This window comes from Hyperolius riggenbachi, chromosome 2, assembly GCF_040937935.1.
Source record: "Hyperolius riggenbachi isolate aHypRig1 chromosome 2, aHypRig1.pri, whole genome shotgun sequence".
Classification (NCBI taxonomy): domain Eukaryota; kingdom Metazoa; phylum Chordata; class Amphibia; order Anura; family Hyperoliidae; genus Hyperolius; species Hyperolius riggenbachi.
Genome location: NC_090647.1, coordinates 127,276,641 through 127,293,234, shown reverse-complemented (window position 1 = coordinate 127,293,234; position 16,594 = coordinate 127,276,641). Strand labels below are relative to the sequence as shown.

Here is a 16,594-nt window from a genome sequence, read left to right as displayed (position 1 = left end):
TACAAAATGTAAATGTTATAATAAAATGGGATAAACAATGAAATGTAATTAGTATTTATTATCTACAGTAGCACTTTTTATCTTAAAATAATACCTGGTAGGTACTGTGTATTTTTTCTATTTTAATTTTTAATTTTCCTCTAAAAGGCATAGGAACAAAATAATTACTGGGGGGAAAAAGCCCCCATAGAAAGTCTAATTTCTCCAGAAAAAATTATGCATGCATCACTAAGGTTTCATAAGTAGAGATAAAGTTATTGCTGAATAATAACAATAACATATAAAGCTAAATATAGCTAAAACATCAAAACACTAATAAATTGTTGTCCATATTGGGCCTACCATCCTCTTAATGATACCAAGCTGATACACACACACACACACACACACACACACACACTCACACACACACACACACACACTCACACACACACTTTGACTGTTTATTGGTTGTGCTTTTTCCTCTGTCAGGTATTTGTGTAAAGAGTAAAAAAACAAGCAAACCAGAATGTGCTCTGCCTAACCTATGCTATACAGTGATACAAGGGTTCCATGGTGTGTGGCCACCTTTGGAACCCCCTTAACCCATCAGGAGTACCCCTGGGGTACACATAACACATGTTGAGACCCGAATGGATTGTGCACAGATGTAGCCATGGCTAGATGCCTAATCCATAGCCACATAGCCATAAGCCATCCTGATCCACATTCTACATTCCCATGATACAACTGCTGCAGTGTTAGACTCCTTCCCAACATTCAGTTGAAACAAAATTTGTGCTGACACAGTTGTGATTTCCATTCACTATAATGGATAGAAACCACAATGTGTTTCAATTATTCATAGGCAATCATGCATTGGGATTTTGTAATGATTGCTACAAATGGATGAGGACATCAGACAGTGCAGTCTATGCAATTCTGATGTCCCTGCGAATCCAGTAGAATCGCATAACTGAAAATGCGAATGAAAACACAAAAGTGAGAAAGAGGCCTAAGGGATCAGTTACTGGCAGTTAAATATTTATAACAACTGGATAGTGTACTGGGAAGGCTGTTGCCTTTGATGTGGAATTCGAGCATTTCATGAGGGTTTGAATCCTGTGCGTAAAACAGTAAGGAGTCTTAGAGCACAGCGGCCTAATGACACTGGTTGCCTGTGGAGCACGCCTTAATTGGCTGCAGCTCTAAATCACTTTGTGTCTGCCAGGAGAAAAGCACAGTATAAATGCTACTGGTATTGTCTTAAAATATTGTGCCCAGGTTTTGGCTACTAAGTATAATGGAAAAAAAACAATGCTAAATATGTTGCTCTTTCTTTGCTAAAATATTGTTGTCTTTCAGCTAATGGATCTTATCCCTCCATCCTCCAGCAGGCTCCTCTGTCTGTTGTTGACTACTCAACCTGCTCTAACAGATCCTTCTATGGCCCAACTTTGAAGACCACCTTGGTGTGTGCTGGTGGCAATGGAGCCCAGGCTGGCTGCAATGTAAGTCCAATAGCTTTCTAATTCTATACTATACTAAACACAAAGACGTTAAAGCTAATTGTTGTGGTATGAAAAATTAGGCTTTATGTAAGTAATAGCTTTTAAATGTTACCACTGATATTATGATATCCTCTGTTGTCACACTGCAGGGTGATTCTGGTGGACCTCTGAACTGTCTCGTTAATGGTACGTACCAGGTCCATGGTGTAACCAGCTTTGTGTATGCATTTGGATGCAACGCTTACCAGAAGCCCACCGTGTTCACCAGAGTGTCCGCTTACATCTCCTGGATCAACAGCGTAAGTTTTCACTTAATATCCATATATAATGTCTGCAGGGGCGTAGTAATAGCCGTAGCAGTAATAGCAGCTTCTATGGGGCTCTGTAGCATAGGGGGCCCAGGAGATAGTTAATGTATTTACCATTAACTTTCTTGTTTTTCTCCACCCTTTGACAATGTCTCATTGCCCATGAACTATATCCAGTGTTGATTGCATGAGAATGTAAATTGCCCAATTAACTCATAGGTGGCATTGTTTAAGAGTGACTACATCTGAGGGCCAAATGAGAGTTTTGCTATCTGGCCCCATGATCTCTAGCCATGCCACTGAATGTCTGCAAGATTTCACACCTATATTGAATATTTTCTTATTTTCAGCCTTATGTGAACCATAACTAAAACTCATATTGACAGAACACCTCCTCCTCACACATTTCTCCTCATATATTTGTAGGATACTGTAAATATGCATGTATATATGTGTATATCCCTGTAACCATGACATTCATATCTATATAATCCCTCCCACAAAGGAGTGGTAGGAGGTAATGCCATACATCTGTTAATGGCCAACACAGTAGGGGCACCCTCTTTACCCCAGTTGTCATACATTAATGGAGGGAAGGGGCTAAGGAGAATGGATCATACTGTGCAATGACAATTAACAACAAGCCCCATTTTTCAGTATGGCTAGCCAGATGGTAGACTGTGGGCAAACCTGCCAGTATAACCACTTACCGACCGCCCACTGCACAGGGGCGGCCGGAAAGTGGATCCCGCAAGGACCGCCGCATGCACAGAGGCGGTGGCACAGAGGCGGCGGTCCTTGTAGGGGCATGGGCGGAGCGATCGCGTCATCCGTGATGCGATCCTCCGCCGGGAACTGGCTCCGCCCCCCTCGCGCTGTAACCCACCGGCCGTTCGTAAGCGCCGGCGGGTTACTAGCACCCGGATCGCCGCATACAAAGTGTATAATACACTTTGTAATGTATACAAAGTGTTTTATACAGGCTGCCTCCTGCCCTGGTGGTCCCAGTGTCTGAGGGACCACCAGGGCAGGCTGCAGCCACCCTAGTCTGCACCCAAGCACACTGATTCCCCCCCCCCTGCCCCCTGATCGCCCACAGCACCCCTCAGACCCCCCCCCCTGCCCACCCCCCAGACCACTGTTTGCACCCAATCACCCCCCTAATCACCCATCAATCACTCCCTGTCACTATCTGTCAACGTTATTTTTTTTTATTCCCTAAACTTCCCCCTGCTCCCTCCTGATCACCCCCCCCCACCCCTCAGATTCTCCCCAGACACCCTCCCCCAGACCCCCCCCCCCCCCCGTGTACTGTACGCATCTATCCCCCTGATCACCTGTCAATCACCTGTCAATTACCCATCAATCACCCATCAATCACCCCCTGTCACTGCCACCCATCAATCAGCCCCTAACTTTCCCCTTGCGGGCAATCTGATCACCCACCCACACCAATAGATCGCCCGCAGATCCGACGTCAGATCACCTCCCAAGTGCAGTGTTTACATCTGTTCTCTACCCTAAACACCCACTAATTACCCATCAATCACCCATCAATCACCCCCTATCACCACCTGTCACTGTTACCCATCAGATCAGACCCTAATCTGCCCCTTGCGGGCACCCAATCACCCGCCTACACGCTCAGATTGTCCTCAGACCCCCCCCCCCCCCCCCCCTTATCAATTCGCCAGTGCAATATTTACATCTGTTCTTCCCTGTAATAACCCACTGATCACCCGTCAATCACCTGTCAATCACCCATCAATCACCCCCTGTCACTGCCACCCATCAATCACCCCCTGTCACTGCCACCCATCAATCAGACCCTAACCTGCCCCTTGCGGGCAATCTGATCACCCACCAACACCAATAGATCGCCCGCAGATCCGACGTCAGATCACCTCCCAAGTGCAGTGTTTACATCTGTTCTCTACCCTAAATACCCACTAATTACCCATCAATCACCCCCTGTCACTGCTACCTATCAGATTAGACCCATATCTGCCCCTAGGGCACTCAATCACCCGCCCACACCCTCAGAATGCCCTCAGACCCCAGCCCTGATCACCTCGCCAGTGCATTGCTTGCATCTATTCCCCCCTCTAATCACACCTTGAGACACCCATCAATCACCTCCTGTCACCCCCTAGCACACCTACCCATCAGATCAGGCCCTAATTTGCCCCGTGTGGGCTCCTGATCACTCGGCCAAACCCTCAGATTCCCCTCAGACCCCCTTCCGATCACCTCCCCAGTGCATTGATTGCATCTATTTTCCCCTCTAACCACCCCCTGAAACACCCATCAATCACCTCCTGTCACCCCCCTAGCACTCCTATCCATCAGATCAGGCCCAATACAACCTGTCATCTAAATGGCCACCCTGCTTATGACCGGTTTCACAAAATTCTCCCCCTCATAGACCACCTGTCATCAAAATTTGCAGATGCTTATACCCCTGAACAGTCACTTTGAGACATTTGGTTTCCAGACTACTCACGGTTTTGGGCCCGTAAAATGCCAGGGCGGTATAGGAACCCCACAAGTGACCCCATTTAAAAAAAAAAGACACCCCAAGGTATTCTGTTAGGTGTATGACAAGTGCATAGAAGATTTTATTTGTTGTCAAAAGTTAGCGGAAATTGATTTTTATTGTTTTTTTTTCACAAAGTGTCATTTTTCACTAACTTGTGACAAAAAATAAAATCTTCTATGAACTCGCCATACACCTAATGGAATACCTTGGGGTGTCTTCTTTCTAAAATGGGGTCACTTGTGGGGTTCCTATACTGCCCTGGCATTTTAGAGCCCCTAAACCGCCTCAAAATGACCTGTGAATAGGACGTTGGGCCCCTTAGCGCACCTAGGCTGCAAAAAAGTGTCACACATGTGGTACCGCCGTACTCAGGAAAAGTAGTATAATGTGTTTTGGGTTGTATTTTTACACATACCCATGCTGGGTGGGAGAAATCTCTCTGTAAATGGACAATTGTGTGTAAAAAAAAATCAAACAATTTTCATTTACAGAGATATATCTCCCACCCAGCATGGGTATGTGTAAAAATACACCCCCAAAACACATTATACTACTTCTCCTGAGTACGGCAATACCACATGTGTGGCACTTTTTTGCAGCCTAACTGCGCTAAGGGGCCCAAAGTCCAATGAGCACTTTTAGGCTTTACAGGGGTGCTTACAAATTAGCACCCCCCAAAATGCCAGGACAGTAAACACACCCCACAAATGACCCCATTTTGGAAAGTAGACACTTCAAGGTATTCAGAGAGGGGCATGGTAAGTCCGTGGCAGATTTCATTTTTTTTTTTTTTTTGTCACAAGTTAGCAGAAATGGAAACTTTTTTTTTTCTTGTCACAAACTGTCATTTTCCGCTAACTTGTGACAAAAAATAATATCTTCTATGAACTCACTATGCCTCTCAGTGAATACTTTGGGATGTCTTCTTTCCAAAATGGGGTCATTTGGGGGGTATTTATACTATCCTGGAATTCTAGCCCCTCATGAAACATGACAGGGGGTCAGAAAAGTCAGAGATGCTTGAAAATGGGAAAATTCACTTTTTGCACCATAGTTTGTAAACGCTATAACTTTTACCCAAACCAATAAATATAGGCTGAATGGGTTTTTTTTTAATCAAAAACATGTTTGTCCACATTTTTCGTGCTGCATGTATACAGAAATTTTACTTTATTTGAAAAATGTCAGCACAGAAAGTTAAAAAAAAATATTTTTTTGACAAAATTCATATCTTTTTTGATGAATATAATAAAAAGTAAAAATCACAGCAGCAATCAAATAGCACCAAAAGAAAGCTTTATTAGTGACAAGAAAAGGAGCCAAAATTCATTTAGGTGGTAGGTTGTATGAGCGAGCAATAAACAGTGAAAGCTGCAGTGGTCTGAATGGAAAAAAGTGCCTGGTCCTTAAGGGGGGTAAAGCCCACGGTCCTCAAGTGGATACGATGGACAATTCCTAGGTGGCTTCCTTCTTCATTCAGAAAAGCTATAGTTAGCCTCTAATAAGGTTTACAGTTAGTCAGTTTGGCCATACATGGCAGAGATGGGCCAGTAGTGATATTCGGGAGAAGGAGGTGAGGTACTTAGCACAGATTTCAGAAGGAGAGTTGTTTTTTTGCATTGTAGAACTTGCCAGGTTTCAGGTGTCCATCCATGCCAGACACAAAGTGCAGTACTTGCGGAGGCACCTCTGGGTGCCCATACTGCATCCCAAAAATCATCTGTCCAGTATCGGACTGGGAGGTGGAAAAACTGAGGAAATCCACCTGCTGGCCAAGCAGCATAAACCCTGTGTTATTACTCCCAATAGAAACCTTCAGCAAGTCTTCACTGTAAGCAGCAACACCTGATTACTGCTGCTTGGCCAGCAAGTGGATTTCCTCAGCTTTTCCAGCTCCCAGTCCGACACTACATCTGTCTGTCAGCTGAAGCTCTGCCTCCCTGCAGACTGAAAGCACAGCTTGGCTACGTCTTATGGCGGAGGGGAGCAGGCTGCTGAAGGAAATGTGGAGCTATGGGTTGGTTCCTCAAAATACCTTAAAACTTTGTTGATTTTGCAAAAAATTGTAATATTTTTGTAGAAAATGATTTATGCCCAATTTATATGTTTCTATTAAACATATATACAAAATGTGCCTTAACTTGGGCTTTTTATTACAACAGCAGGAATGTGTGACTAATTCATTACAACAGCTTATCTTGCTTTAGATAGCTCCATCCTAAGCAGGTCAGAAATAGGGATGATCAATAATATGCAAATGCTTCTGAGTTTATGCAAATGTATGATTTTTTTTTTTTTTTAAATGCAAATATATGCAGCTTGAAAATGGACCAATCCACGTCTCAACTTCAAGGAACATTGGGTAGATTGGAAATTACGAAGTAGGCCCTGAAAGATGATGACCTGGGCAGGAAAACCATTAATTAAACACTGAGCACACGGATGGGTAGATTGACAAGGAGTGACTACTGAGGGTGGGAAAGGGAGGAGAGGGGGGGACATCAAATAGGGGTAGTTTGATAGTATATAGCTGGTTGCTAGTTTTTTGTATCTTTGTATGCAGATCTTATTTTACCTCTGATGGCGGGTAATTTACATCCGTGATGTTGTATTATTTTGAAAACCAAATAAAATATTTTGAAAAAAAAAAAAAAAAGAAAATGGACCAATCAAGTCCCACCCAGGTTTAAAATGATTTTCCAGCTGCATATATTTGCATAAAACATTTGCATACATTTGCATAAACTAAGAAATATTTGCATATCATTGATCATCCTTACTCATTAATAGCACTGTGCCAAATTAAAACTTGCCCCAAACTAGCTCTTATGTGCATCCCTTTACTGTCTGAGATCTGTCACATTTTAAGGGCCTGATCCAATTCACTTTATCTCCTAAGTTTTCTCCTAGATGATATTTTCACATTATAAATAAAATGCCCATTTAAGCCACCAGAAAATAAGAAAATACTAATCATTTTGAGAGTACTTTTTCACCTAATTTTTGGTACTTTTTCAATGGCAGACCGCAAAAGATATTTTAAACAGAACATGAAAAATTACTGAATCTCCTAGGAGAAACAGGAGAAAATGTGAATTGAATTGGGCCCTTTGACATTTGCATAACAAAACCATTGTCTGGTGTTTTTCAGCTTAACACGCACTACATATGCACCTTATTATAGTGAATTCTTGTTTTATAAATGTCACATTGACACTTTTGGGTTGTTGTATGTTAATCACGCCATCTTCTCTTTATTTTAGAACGTGTAACATCATTCAATTGGGAGGAGGAACATACCAGAGCGCAGTTGCAAATGAAAAGACTGGAACCCCTTTTTTTAAAGCAAAATATATAATAAATTTATTTTTTTATCATCACTTACAGTCTTATTGTGCTCTGTCTTTGTGAATTATGACATGATAACATCTATAACATATGAATGATTTGAAGCAGCTACAAGTCTATTACTGCAGTTGTGCTGTTGTTTTTGAAGCAAGCCTGTACTATCAAACAAAGCAAGAAGGAAGCCTCCATATAGTCCTGAGTAATCCCATCTCCTCCTCAGCCATCAGGGCCGGTCCTAGACTTTTTGACACCTGAGGCAAACTTGTGGGGATGCTGCTCCCCTACCCATCCGTAGTATAATTGCCCCCAGTAAAGGTAGCCTGGAGGGGTAGATGACAGGAAGGGGGAGCAGCTGGCACAGCAGTGGGGAGGGGGTCAGACCCTCCTCCCTCACCTGGTACTCCCCCGTTCATGCTCCCCATCCAGCTATTTGTGTAATATTTAATTAGTCAGGCAGCGGGGGAAGCAATGACTAACTACTTCCTTGATCCAGCGCTGCATTCCACCGATCGCGTCACTTCCTGCAATGTCGCCCACAGTTCAGTCCACCAATGTGCTTCCCCTCCCTGGCTGCTACCCCATCAGCTCAGCGCCACCCACGGGCAGGCGGGCGCCACCCCCCACTTCCACCACCAGAGGAACCTGCCTCCCCCTCCTCTAGGGCGGCCTGAGGCTGGTTGCCATGCAGTGACCTTCTCAATAGATCTGACAAGAGCTTATTGAATATATTCTCGCGGCTGCGCTCCCCTTAGTGTACAAGCACAATGGTATTTGATGACCCCTTTAGTTGTATCTAGTGATCAATGTCTGTTTTTGTTAGATCTTTTGAAGATAGTATTACATTGTGCATGCATGTACAGTATGCATGGTACAGGGCTAGTGGTAGAACACATATGAATGCAGGGAAGCCTCCATGTTGGTGTATGTGACTAATCAGAACTTGTTTTATTAAAATATTTAAATGCATGAACATCCCATTCAGGAGATGGATGTTGTGTCTTGTTATTTTAAAAAGAAGCTCTTGCTGTGGGTTCTGTATGCAGCTGCAGTCTCAACACCACTAGTTTATCAATCCCTTAAAACAATCCTGAAGTCCCCCCCCCCCCCCAAAAAAAAAGTTTTATATTTCCAGAGAGGCCCACTTCCTGTGTCCTTCTCCAGCCTGCTGTTCCAGCACTGAGCTGCTCTAAAAAGATACAGCCCAGTGGGACTAATATACTTCCTTTGTTCACACTTGGCATGCGTGAGTACAGTCCATGCAGCCAAAGTAAAATAAAGTGCTCATGCATGGAGGAAAGAAGCCTTGCACACCCGACTTTATTCTAATAGCCATACACGGACCGTACTTGAACATGCCCAACATGAATGCGCTGGAACCCAGCTCTTAATTGGTGGACTGGAGGAGGATTTGGGAAGCCTCTGAACTATCCAGAGGCTCTCCACTACTGAGGCACTTATCTAATTATTTTATTTTGCGTGATTTCAGGATTGCTTTAAGAACACTGAGTTTGATGTAATATAACCCTGGTAAGAGTGGCAAATCCAATACAGGAAGCAGTTAGGATGCTTTCCTTGGATTGAAGGGCATCCACGGCTATAATTACTAGGTAATTCCCGGGAGAGTTGATCCAGGGATTTATCTGACTGCCGTCTGGAGTCGGGAAGCTATTTTTCCCTTTTAAGGCTAATTGGCACAGGCCTTGTAAGGTTTTTCACCTACTCCTGGCTCTGGATCAACTGTGATATGTGCAAGTTCAGGACAGGGTTATAATTCTATAATTTTTAACACGGAGCAAGCGTCTGCCTTTTTTTATTTTTTGCAAGTCTAGGATCAAGTGATTATTGTAGACAGGCACCCCCATATTACGTCTTGTTAGAAACCATTGCAGCAATCGAAATTTGTATATTTCTAAAATATAGCGCTAACTTTAAGACTTTTTTTTCCTCAAGAAAGAAAATTGTCCTTTGAAATAAGATATGTTTAAGTAACTAAAAAGTATGTAAGATGTGATCTACTAATTCTTCATACGGCTGGATGCACAGTGGTGTGTTGTGTGTGAAATGCAATGAGACTGGACAAGGACATTAATTCAAAGCCTGCATGCATTGAGTTATAATAACTGTATCAGTTACAATGAGAAGATGTGAACAACCACATAGGCTATCATTAGAGATGTCGCGAACCTCCGATTTCCGGTTCGCGAACCCCGGAAGGTTCGGTTCGCCGAAAAGTTCGCGAACCGCAATAGACTTCAATGGGGATGCGAACTTTGAAAAATAGAAAAAATTATGCTGGCCACAAAAGTGATGTAAAAGATGTTTCAAGGGGTCTAACACCTGGAGGTGGGCATGGCGGAGTGGGATACATGCCCAAAGTCCCGGGGAAAAATCTGGATTTGACGCAAAGCAGCATTTTAAGGGCATAAATCACATTGAATTCTAAATTGCAGGCCTAAAGTGCTTTCAAACATCTTGCATGTGTATACATCAATCAGGGAGTGTAATTAGAGTACTGCTTCACACTGACACACCAAACTTACTGTGTAACGCACCACAAACAGCTGTTTGCATTGTGACGGCCATGCTGGACTGGTGCGCACCGTGGCGAGAGTGTAGGCCGTGGCGGTTTTCAAGCCCATATGGTGGCCGGGCTGTGGTAGCTCAATGATAGAACAACAGTGACTGTCCAGCTGATCAAATTTGGTCTGTCCACAATGAAGCAACGACCTTATTATCTTCTTGTATGTAGGTAGGCATAGGTAGGTGTCCCAGTAGTTAGCTAGGCATAGGTAGGAGTCCCAGTATAGGTAGGCAGGTAGGCATAGGTAGGAGTCCCAGTATAGGTAGGTAGACATAGGTAGGTGTCCCAGTAGTTAGCTAGGCATAGGTAGGAGTCCCAGTATAGGTAGGCAGGTAGGCATAGGTAGGAGTCCCAGTATAGGTAGGTAGACATAGGTAGGTGTCCCAGTAGTTAGCTAGGCATAGGTAGGAGACCCAGTATAGGTAGGTAGGCATAGGTAGGTGCCCAAGTAGTTAGCTAGGCATAGGTAGGAGACCCAGTATAGGTAGGTAGGCATAGGTAGGTGTCCCAGTAGTTAGCTAGGCATAGGTAGGAGACCCAGTATAGGTAGGTAGGCATAGGTAGGTGTCCCAGTAGTTAGCTAGGCATAGGTAGGTGTCCCAGTAGTTAGCTAGGCATAGGTAGGAGTCCCAGTATAAGTAGGTAGGCATAGGTAGAAGTCCCAGTATAGGTAGGTAGGCATAGGTAGGAAACCCAGTAGTTAGCTAGGCATAGGTAGGAGACCCAGTATAGGTAGGTAGGCATAGGTAGGTCCCCTAGTATAGGTAGGTAGGTAGGTGTCCCCGTATAGGTAAGTAGGTGCCCCAGTACTTAGGTAGGCATAGGTAGGTGTCCCAGTATAGATAGTTAGGCAGGGCCTGGCTGGCACAGTAATAACAATTACCAAGCTCCAGCTGCAACAGATAGGGCTGTATAATTCAGTGAGCAACACACAAAAAAAAAACACATCAGGAAAACATTAGAGCTCTCAAAAGAGCTGTTGAGGGGTGCTATTTTAGCAATAACAATCAGCCAGGAGAAAGCCGAGAGCCTAACTAATCTTTCCCTAGGAGAACAAGTCTGCAACAGCTGTCCCTAGTCTGTCTCTAGCAGGCACACGAGTGGGTGTAATGGCCGGCAAACTTGCCTTTTATAAGGGGGGTGGGGCTCCAGGGTAGTGTTGGGCGAACACCTGGATGTTCGGGTTCACGAACGTTCGCCGAACATGGCCGCGATGTTCGGGTGTTCGCGCCGAACTCCGAACATAATGGAAGTTAATGGGGACCCGAACTTTCGTGCTTTGTAAAGCCTCCTTACATGCTACATACCCCAAATTTACAGGGTATGTGCACCTTGGGAGTGGGTACAAGAGGGAAAAAAATTAGCAAAAAGAGCTTATAGTTTTTGAGAAAATCGATTTTAAAGTTTCAAAGGGAAAACTGTCTTTTAAATGCGGGAAATGTCTGTTTTCTTTGCACAGGTAGCATGCTTTTTGCCGCCATGCAGTCATAAATGTAATAAAGATAAGAGGTTCCATAAACAGGGACCGGAAACGCTAACCCAGCAGCAGCACACGTGATGGAACAGGAGGAGGCGCAGGAGGAGAAGGCCACGCTTTGAGACACAACAACCCAGGCCTTGCATGAGGACAAGAAGCGTGCGGATAGCATGCATTTTGCCGCCATGCAGTCATAAATGTAATAAAGATAAGAGGTTCCATAAACAGGGACCGGCAACACTAACCCAGCAGCAGCACACATGATGGAACAGGAGGAGGCGCAGGAGGAGAAGGCCACGCTTTCAGACACAACAACCCAGGCCTTGCATGAGGACAAGAAGCGTGCGGATAGCATGCATTTTGCCGCCATGCAGTCATAAATGTAATAAAGATAAGAGGTTCCATAAACAGGGACCGGAAACGCTAACCCAGCAGCAGCACACGTGATGGAACAGGAGGAGGCGCAGGAGGAGAAGGCCATGCTTTCAGAAACAACAACCCAGGCCTTGCATGAGGACAAGAAGCGTGCGGATAGCATGCATTTTGCCGCCATGCAGTCATAAATGTAATAAAGATAAGAGGTTCCATAAACAGGGACCGGAAACGCTAACCCAGCAGCAGCACACGTGATGGAACAGGAGGAGGCGCAGGAGGAGAAGGCCACGCTTTGAGACACAACAACCCAGGCCTTGCATGAGGACAAGAAGCGTGCGGATAGCATGCATTTTGCCGCCATGCAGTCATAAATGTAATAAAGATAAGAGGTTCCATAAACAGGGACCGGCAACGCTAACCCAGCAGCAGCACACGTGATGGAACAGGAGGAGGCGCAGGAGGAGAAGGCCACGCTTTCAGACACAACAACCCAGGCCTTGCATGAGGACAAGAAGCGTGCGGATAGCATGCATTTTGCCGCCATGCAGTCATAAATGTAATAAAGATAAGAGGTTCCATAAACAGGGACCGGAAACGCTAACCCAGCAGCAGCACACGTGATGGAACAGGAGGAGGCGCAGGAGGAGAAGGCCATGCTTTCAGACACAACAACCCAGGCCTTGCATGAGGACAAGAAGCGTGTGGATAGCATGCATTTTGCCGCCATGCAGTCATAAATGTAATAAAGATAAGAGGTTCCATAAACAGGGACCGGAAACGCTAACCCAGCAGCAGCACACGTGATGGAACAGGAGGAGGCGCAGGAGGAGAAGGTCACTCTTTGAGACACAACAACCCAGGCCTTGCATGAGGACAAGAAGCGTGCGGATAGCATGCATTTTGCCGCCATGCAGTCATAAATGTAATAAAGATAAGAGGTTCCATAAACAGGGACTGGCAACGCTAACCCAGCAGCAGCACACGTGATGGAACAGGAGGAGGCGCAGGAGAAGAAGGCCATGCTTTCAGACACAACAACCCAGGCCTTGCATGAGGACAAGAAGCGTGCGGATAGCATGCATTTTGCCGCCATGCAGTCATAAATGTAATAAAGATAAGAGGTTCCATAAACAGGGACCGGCAACGCTAACCCAGCAGCAGCACACGTGATGGAACAGGAGGAGGCGCAGGAGGAGAAGGCCACGCTTTGAGACACAACAACCCAGGCCTTGCATGAGGACAAGAAGCGTGCGGATAGCATGCATTTTGCCGCCATGCAGTCATAAATGTAATAAAGATAAGAGGTTCCATAAACAGGGACCGGAAACGCTAACCCAGCAGCAGCACACGTGATGGAACAGGAGGAGGCACAGGAGGAGAAGGCCACGCTTTGAGACACAACAACCCAGGCCTTGCATGAGGACAAGAAGCGTGCGGATAGCATGCATTTTGCCGCCATGCAGTCATAAATGTAATAAAGATAAGAGGTTCCATAAACAGGGACCGGCAACGCTAACCCAGCAGCAGCACACATGATGGAACAGGAGGAGGCGCAGGAGGAGAAGGCCACGCTTTGAGACACAACAACTCAGGCCTTGCATGAGGACAAGAAGCGTGCGGATAGCATGCATTTTGCCGCCATGCAGTCATAAATGTAATAAAGATAAGAGGTTCCATAAACAGGGACCGGAAACGCTAACTCAGCAGCAGCACACGTGATGGAACAGGAGGAGGCGCAGGAGGAAAAGGCCACGCTTTGAGACACAACAACCCAGGCCTTGCATGAGGACAAGAAGCGTGCGGATAGCATGCATTTTGCCGCCATGCAGTCATAAATGTAATAAAGATAAGAGGTTCCATAAACAGGGACCGGCAACGCTAACCCAGCAGCAGCACACGTGATGGAACAGGAGGAGGCGCAGGAGGAGAAGGCCACGCTTTCAGACACAACAACCCAGGCCTTGCATGAGGACAAGAAGCGTGCGGATAGCATGCATTTTGCCGCCATGCAGTCATAAATGTAATAAAGATAAGAGGTTCCATAAACAGGGACCGGAAACGCTAACCCAGCAGCAGCACACGTGATGGAACAGGAGGAGGCAAAGGAGGAGAAGGCCACGCTTTGAGACACAACAACCCAGGCCTTGCATGAGGACAAGAAGCGTGCGGATAGCATGCATTTTGCCGCCATGCAGTCATAAATGTAATAAAGATAAGAGGTTCCATAAACAGGGACCGGAAACGCTAACCCAGCAGCAGCACACGTGATGGAACAGGAGGAGGCACAGGAGGAGAAGGCCACGCTTTGAGACACAACAACCCAGGCCTTGCATGAGGACAAGAAGCGTGCGGATAGCATGCATTTTGCCGCCATGCAGTCATAAATGTAATAAAGATAAGAGGTTCCATAAACAGGGACCGGCAACGCTAACCCAGCAGCAGCACACATGATGGAACAGGAGGAGGCGCAGGAGGAGAAGGCCACGCTTTGAGACACAACAACTCAGGCCTTGCATGAGGACAAGAAGCGTGCGGATAGCATGCATTTTGCCGCCATGCAGTCATAAATGTAATAAAGATAAGAGGTTCCATAAACAGGGACCGGAAACGCTAACTCAGCAGCAGCACACGTGATGGAACAGGAGGAGGCGCAGGAGGAAAAGGCCACGCTTTGAGACACAACAACCCAGGCCTTGCATGAGGACAAGAAGCGTGCGGATAGCATGCATTTTGCCGCCATGCAGTCATAAATGTAATAAAGATAAGAGGTTCCATAAACAGGGACCGGCAACGCTAACCCAGCAGCAGCACACGTGATGGAACAGGAGGAGGCGCAGGAGGAGAAGGCCACGCTTTCAGACACAACAACCTAGGCCTTGCATGAGGACAAGAAGCGTGCGGATAGCATGCATTTTGCCGCCATGCAGTCATAAATGTAATAAAGATAAGAGGTTCCATAAACAGGGACCGGAAACGCTAACCCAGCAGCAGCACACGTGATGGAACAGGAGGAGGCGCAGGAGGAGAAGGCCATGCTTTCAGACACAACAACCCAGGCCTTGCATGAGGACAAGAAGCGTGTGGATAGCATGCATTTTGCCGCCATGCAGTCATAAATGTAATAAAGATAAGAGGTTCCATAAACAGGGACCGGAAACGCTAACCCAGCAGCAGCACACGTGATGGAACAGGAGGAGGCGCAGGAGGAGAAGGTCACTCTTTGAGACACAACAACCCAGGCCTTGCATGAGGACAAGAAGCATGCGGATAGCATGCATTTTGCCGCCATGCAGTCATAAATGTAATAAAGATAAGAGGTTCCATAAACAGGGACCGGCAACGCTAACCCAGCAGCAGCACACGTGATGGAACAGGAGGAGGCAAAGGAGGAGAAGGCCACGCTTTGAGACACAACAACCTAGGCCTTGCATGAGGACAAGAAGCGTGCGGATAGCATGCATTTTGCCGCCATGCAGTCATAAATGTAATAAAGATAAGAGGTTCCATAAACAGGGACTGGCAACGCTAACCCAGCAGCAGCACACGTGATGGAACAGGAGGAGGCGCAGGAGAAGAAGGCCATGCTTTCAGACACAACAACCCAGGCCTTGCATGAGGACAAGAAGCGTGCGGATAGCATGCATTTTGCCGCCATGCAGTCATAAATGTAATAAAGATAAGAGGTTCCATAAACAGGGACCGGCAACGCTAACCCAGCAGCAGCACACGTGATGGAACAGGAGGAGGCGCAGGAGGAGAAGGCCACGCTTTGAGACACAACAACCCAGGCCTTGCATGAGGACAAGAAGCGTGCGGATAGCATGCATTTTGCCGCCATGCAGTCATAAATGTAATAAAGATAAGAGGTTCCATAAACAGGGACCGGCAACGCTAACCCAGCAGCAGCACACGTGATGGAACAGGAGGAGGCGCAGGAGGAGAAGGCCACGCTTTCAGACACAACAACCCAGGCCTTGCATGAGGACAAGAAGCGTGCGGATAGCATGCATTTTGCCGCCATGCAGTCATAAATGTAATAAAGATAAGAGGTTCCATAAACAGGGACCGGAAACGCTAACCCAGCAGCAGCACACGTGATGGAACAGGAGGAGGCACAGGAGGAGAAGGCCACGCTTTGAGACACAACAACCCAGGCCTTGCATGAGGACAAGAAGCGTGCGGATAGCATGCATTTTGCCGCCATGCAGTCATAAATGTAATAAAGATAAGAGGTTCCATAAACAGGGACCGGCAACGCTAACCCAGCAGCAGCACACATGATGGAACAGGAGGAGGCGCAGGAGGAGAAGGCCACGCTTTGAGACACAACAACTCAGGCCTTGCATGAGGACAAGAAGCGTGCGGATAGCATGCATTTTGCCGCCATGCAGTCATAAATGTAATAAAGATAAGAGGTTCCATAAACAGGGACCGGAAACGCTAACTCAGCAGCAGCACACGTGATGGAACAGGAGG

The 16,594-nt window shown here is 46.1% G+C and overlaps 1 protein-coding gene across 1 annotated transcript in view; it reads left to right on the top strand.

The window, feature by feature from the left end:
* The window catches only part of LOC137544066 (chymotrypsin-like elastase family member 1), a 49,574-nt gene extending 41,886 nt beyond the window's left edge, over window positions 1-7,688 (top strand). The window contains exons 6-8 of the mRNA XM_068265128.1: window positions 1,345-1,490; window positions 1,640-1,789; window positions 7,601-7,688. Coding sequence (XP_068121229.1) covers window positions 1,345-1,490; window positions 1,640-1,789; window positions 7,601-7,609 — 305 coding nt within the window. The 3' untranslated portion in view covers window positions 7,610-7,688. The remainder of the gene's footprint in view (window positions 1-1,344; window positions 1,491-1,639; window positions 1,790-7,600) is intronic.
* The last annotated feature ends 8,906 nt before the right edge of the window (window positions 7,689-16,594 follow it).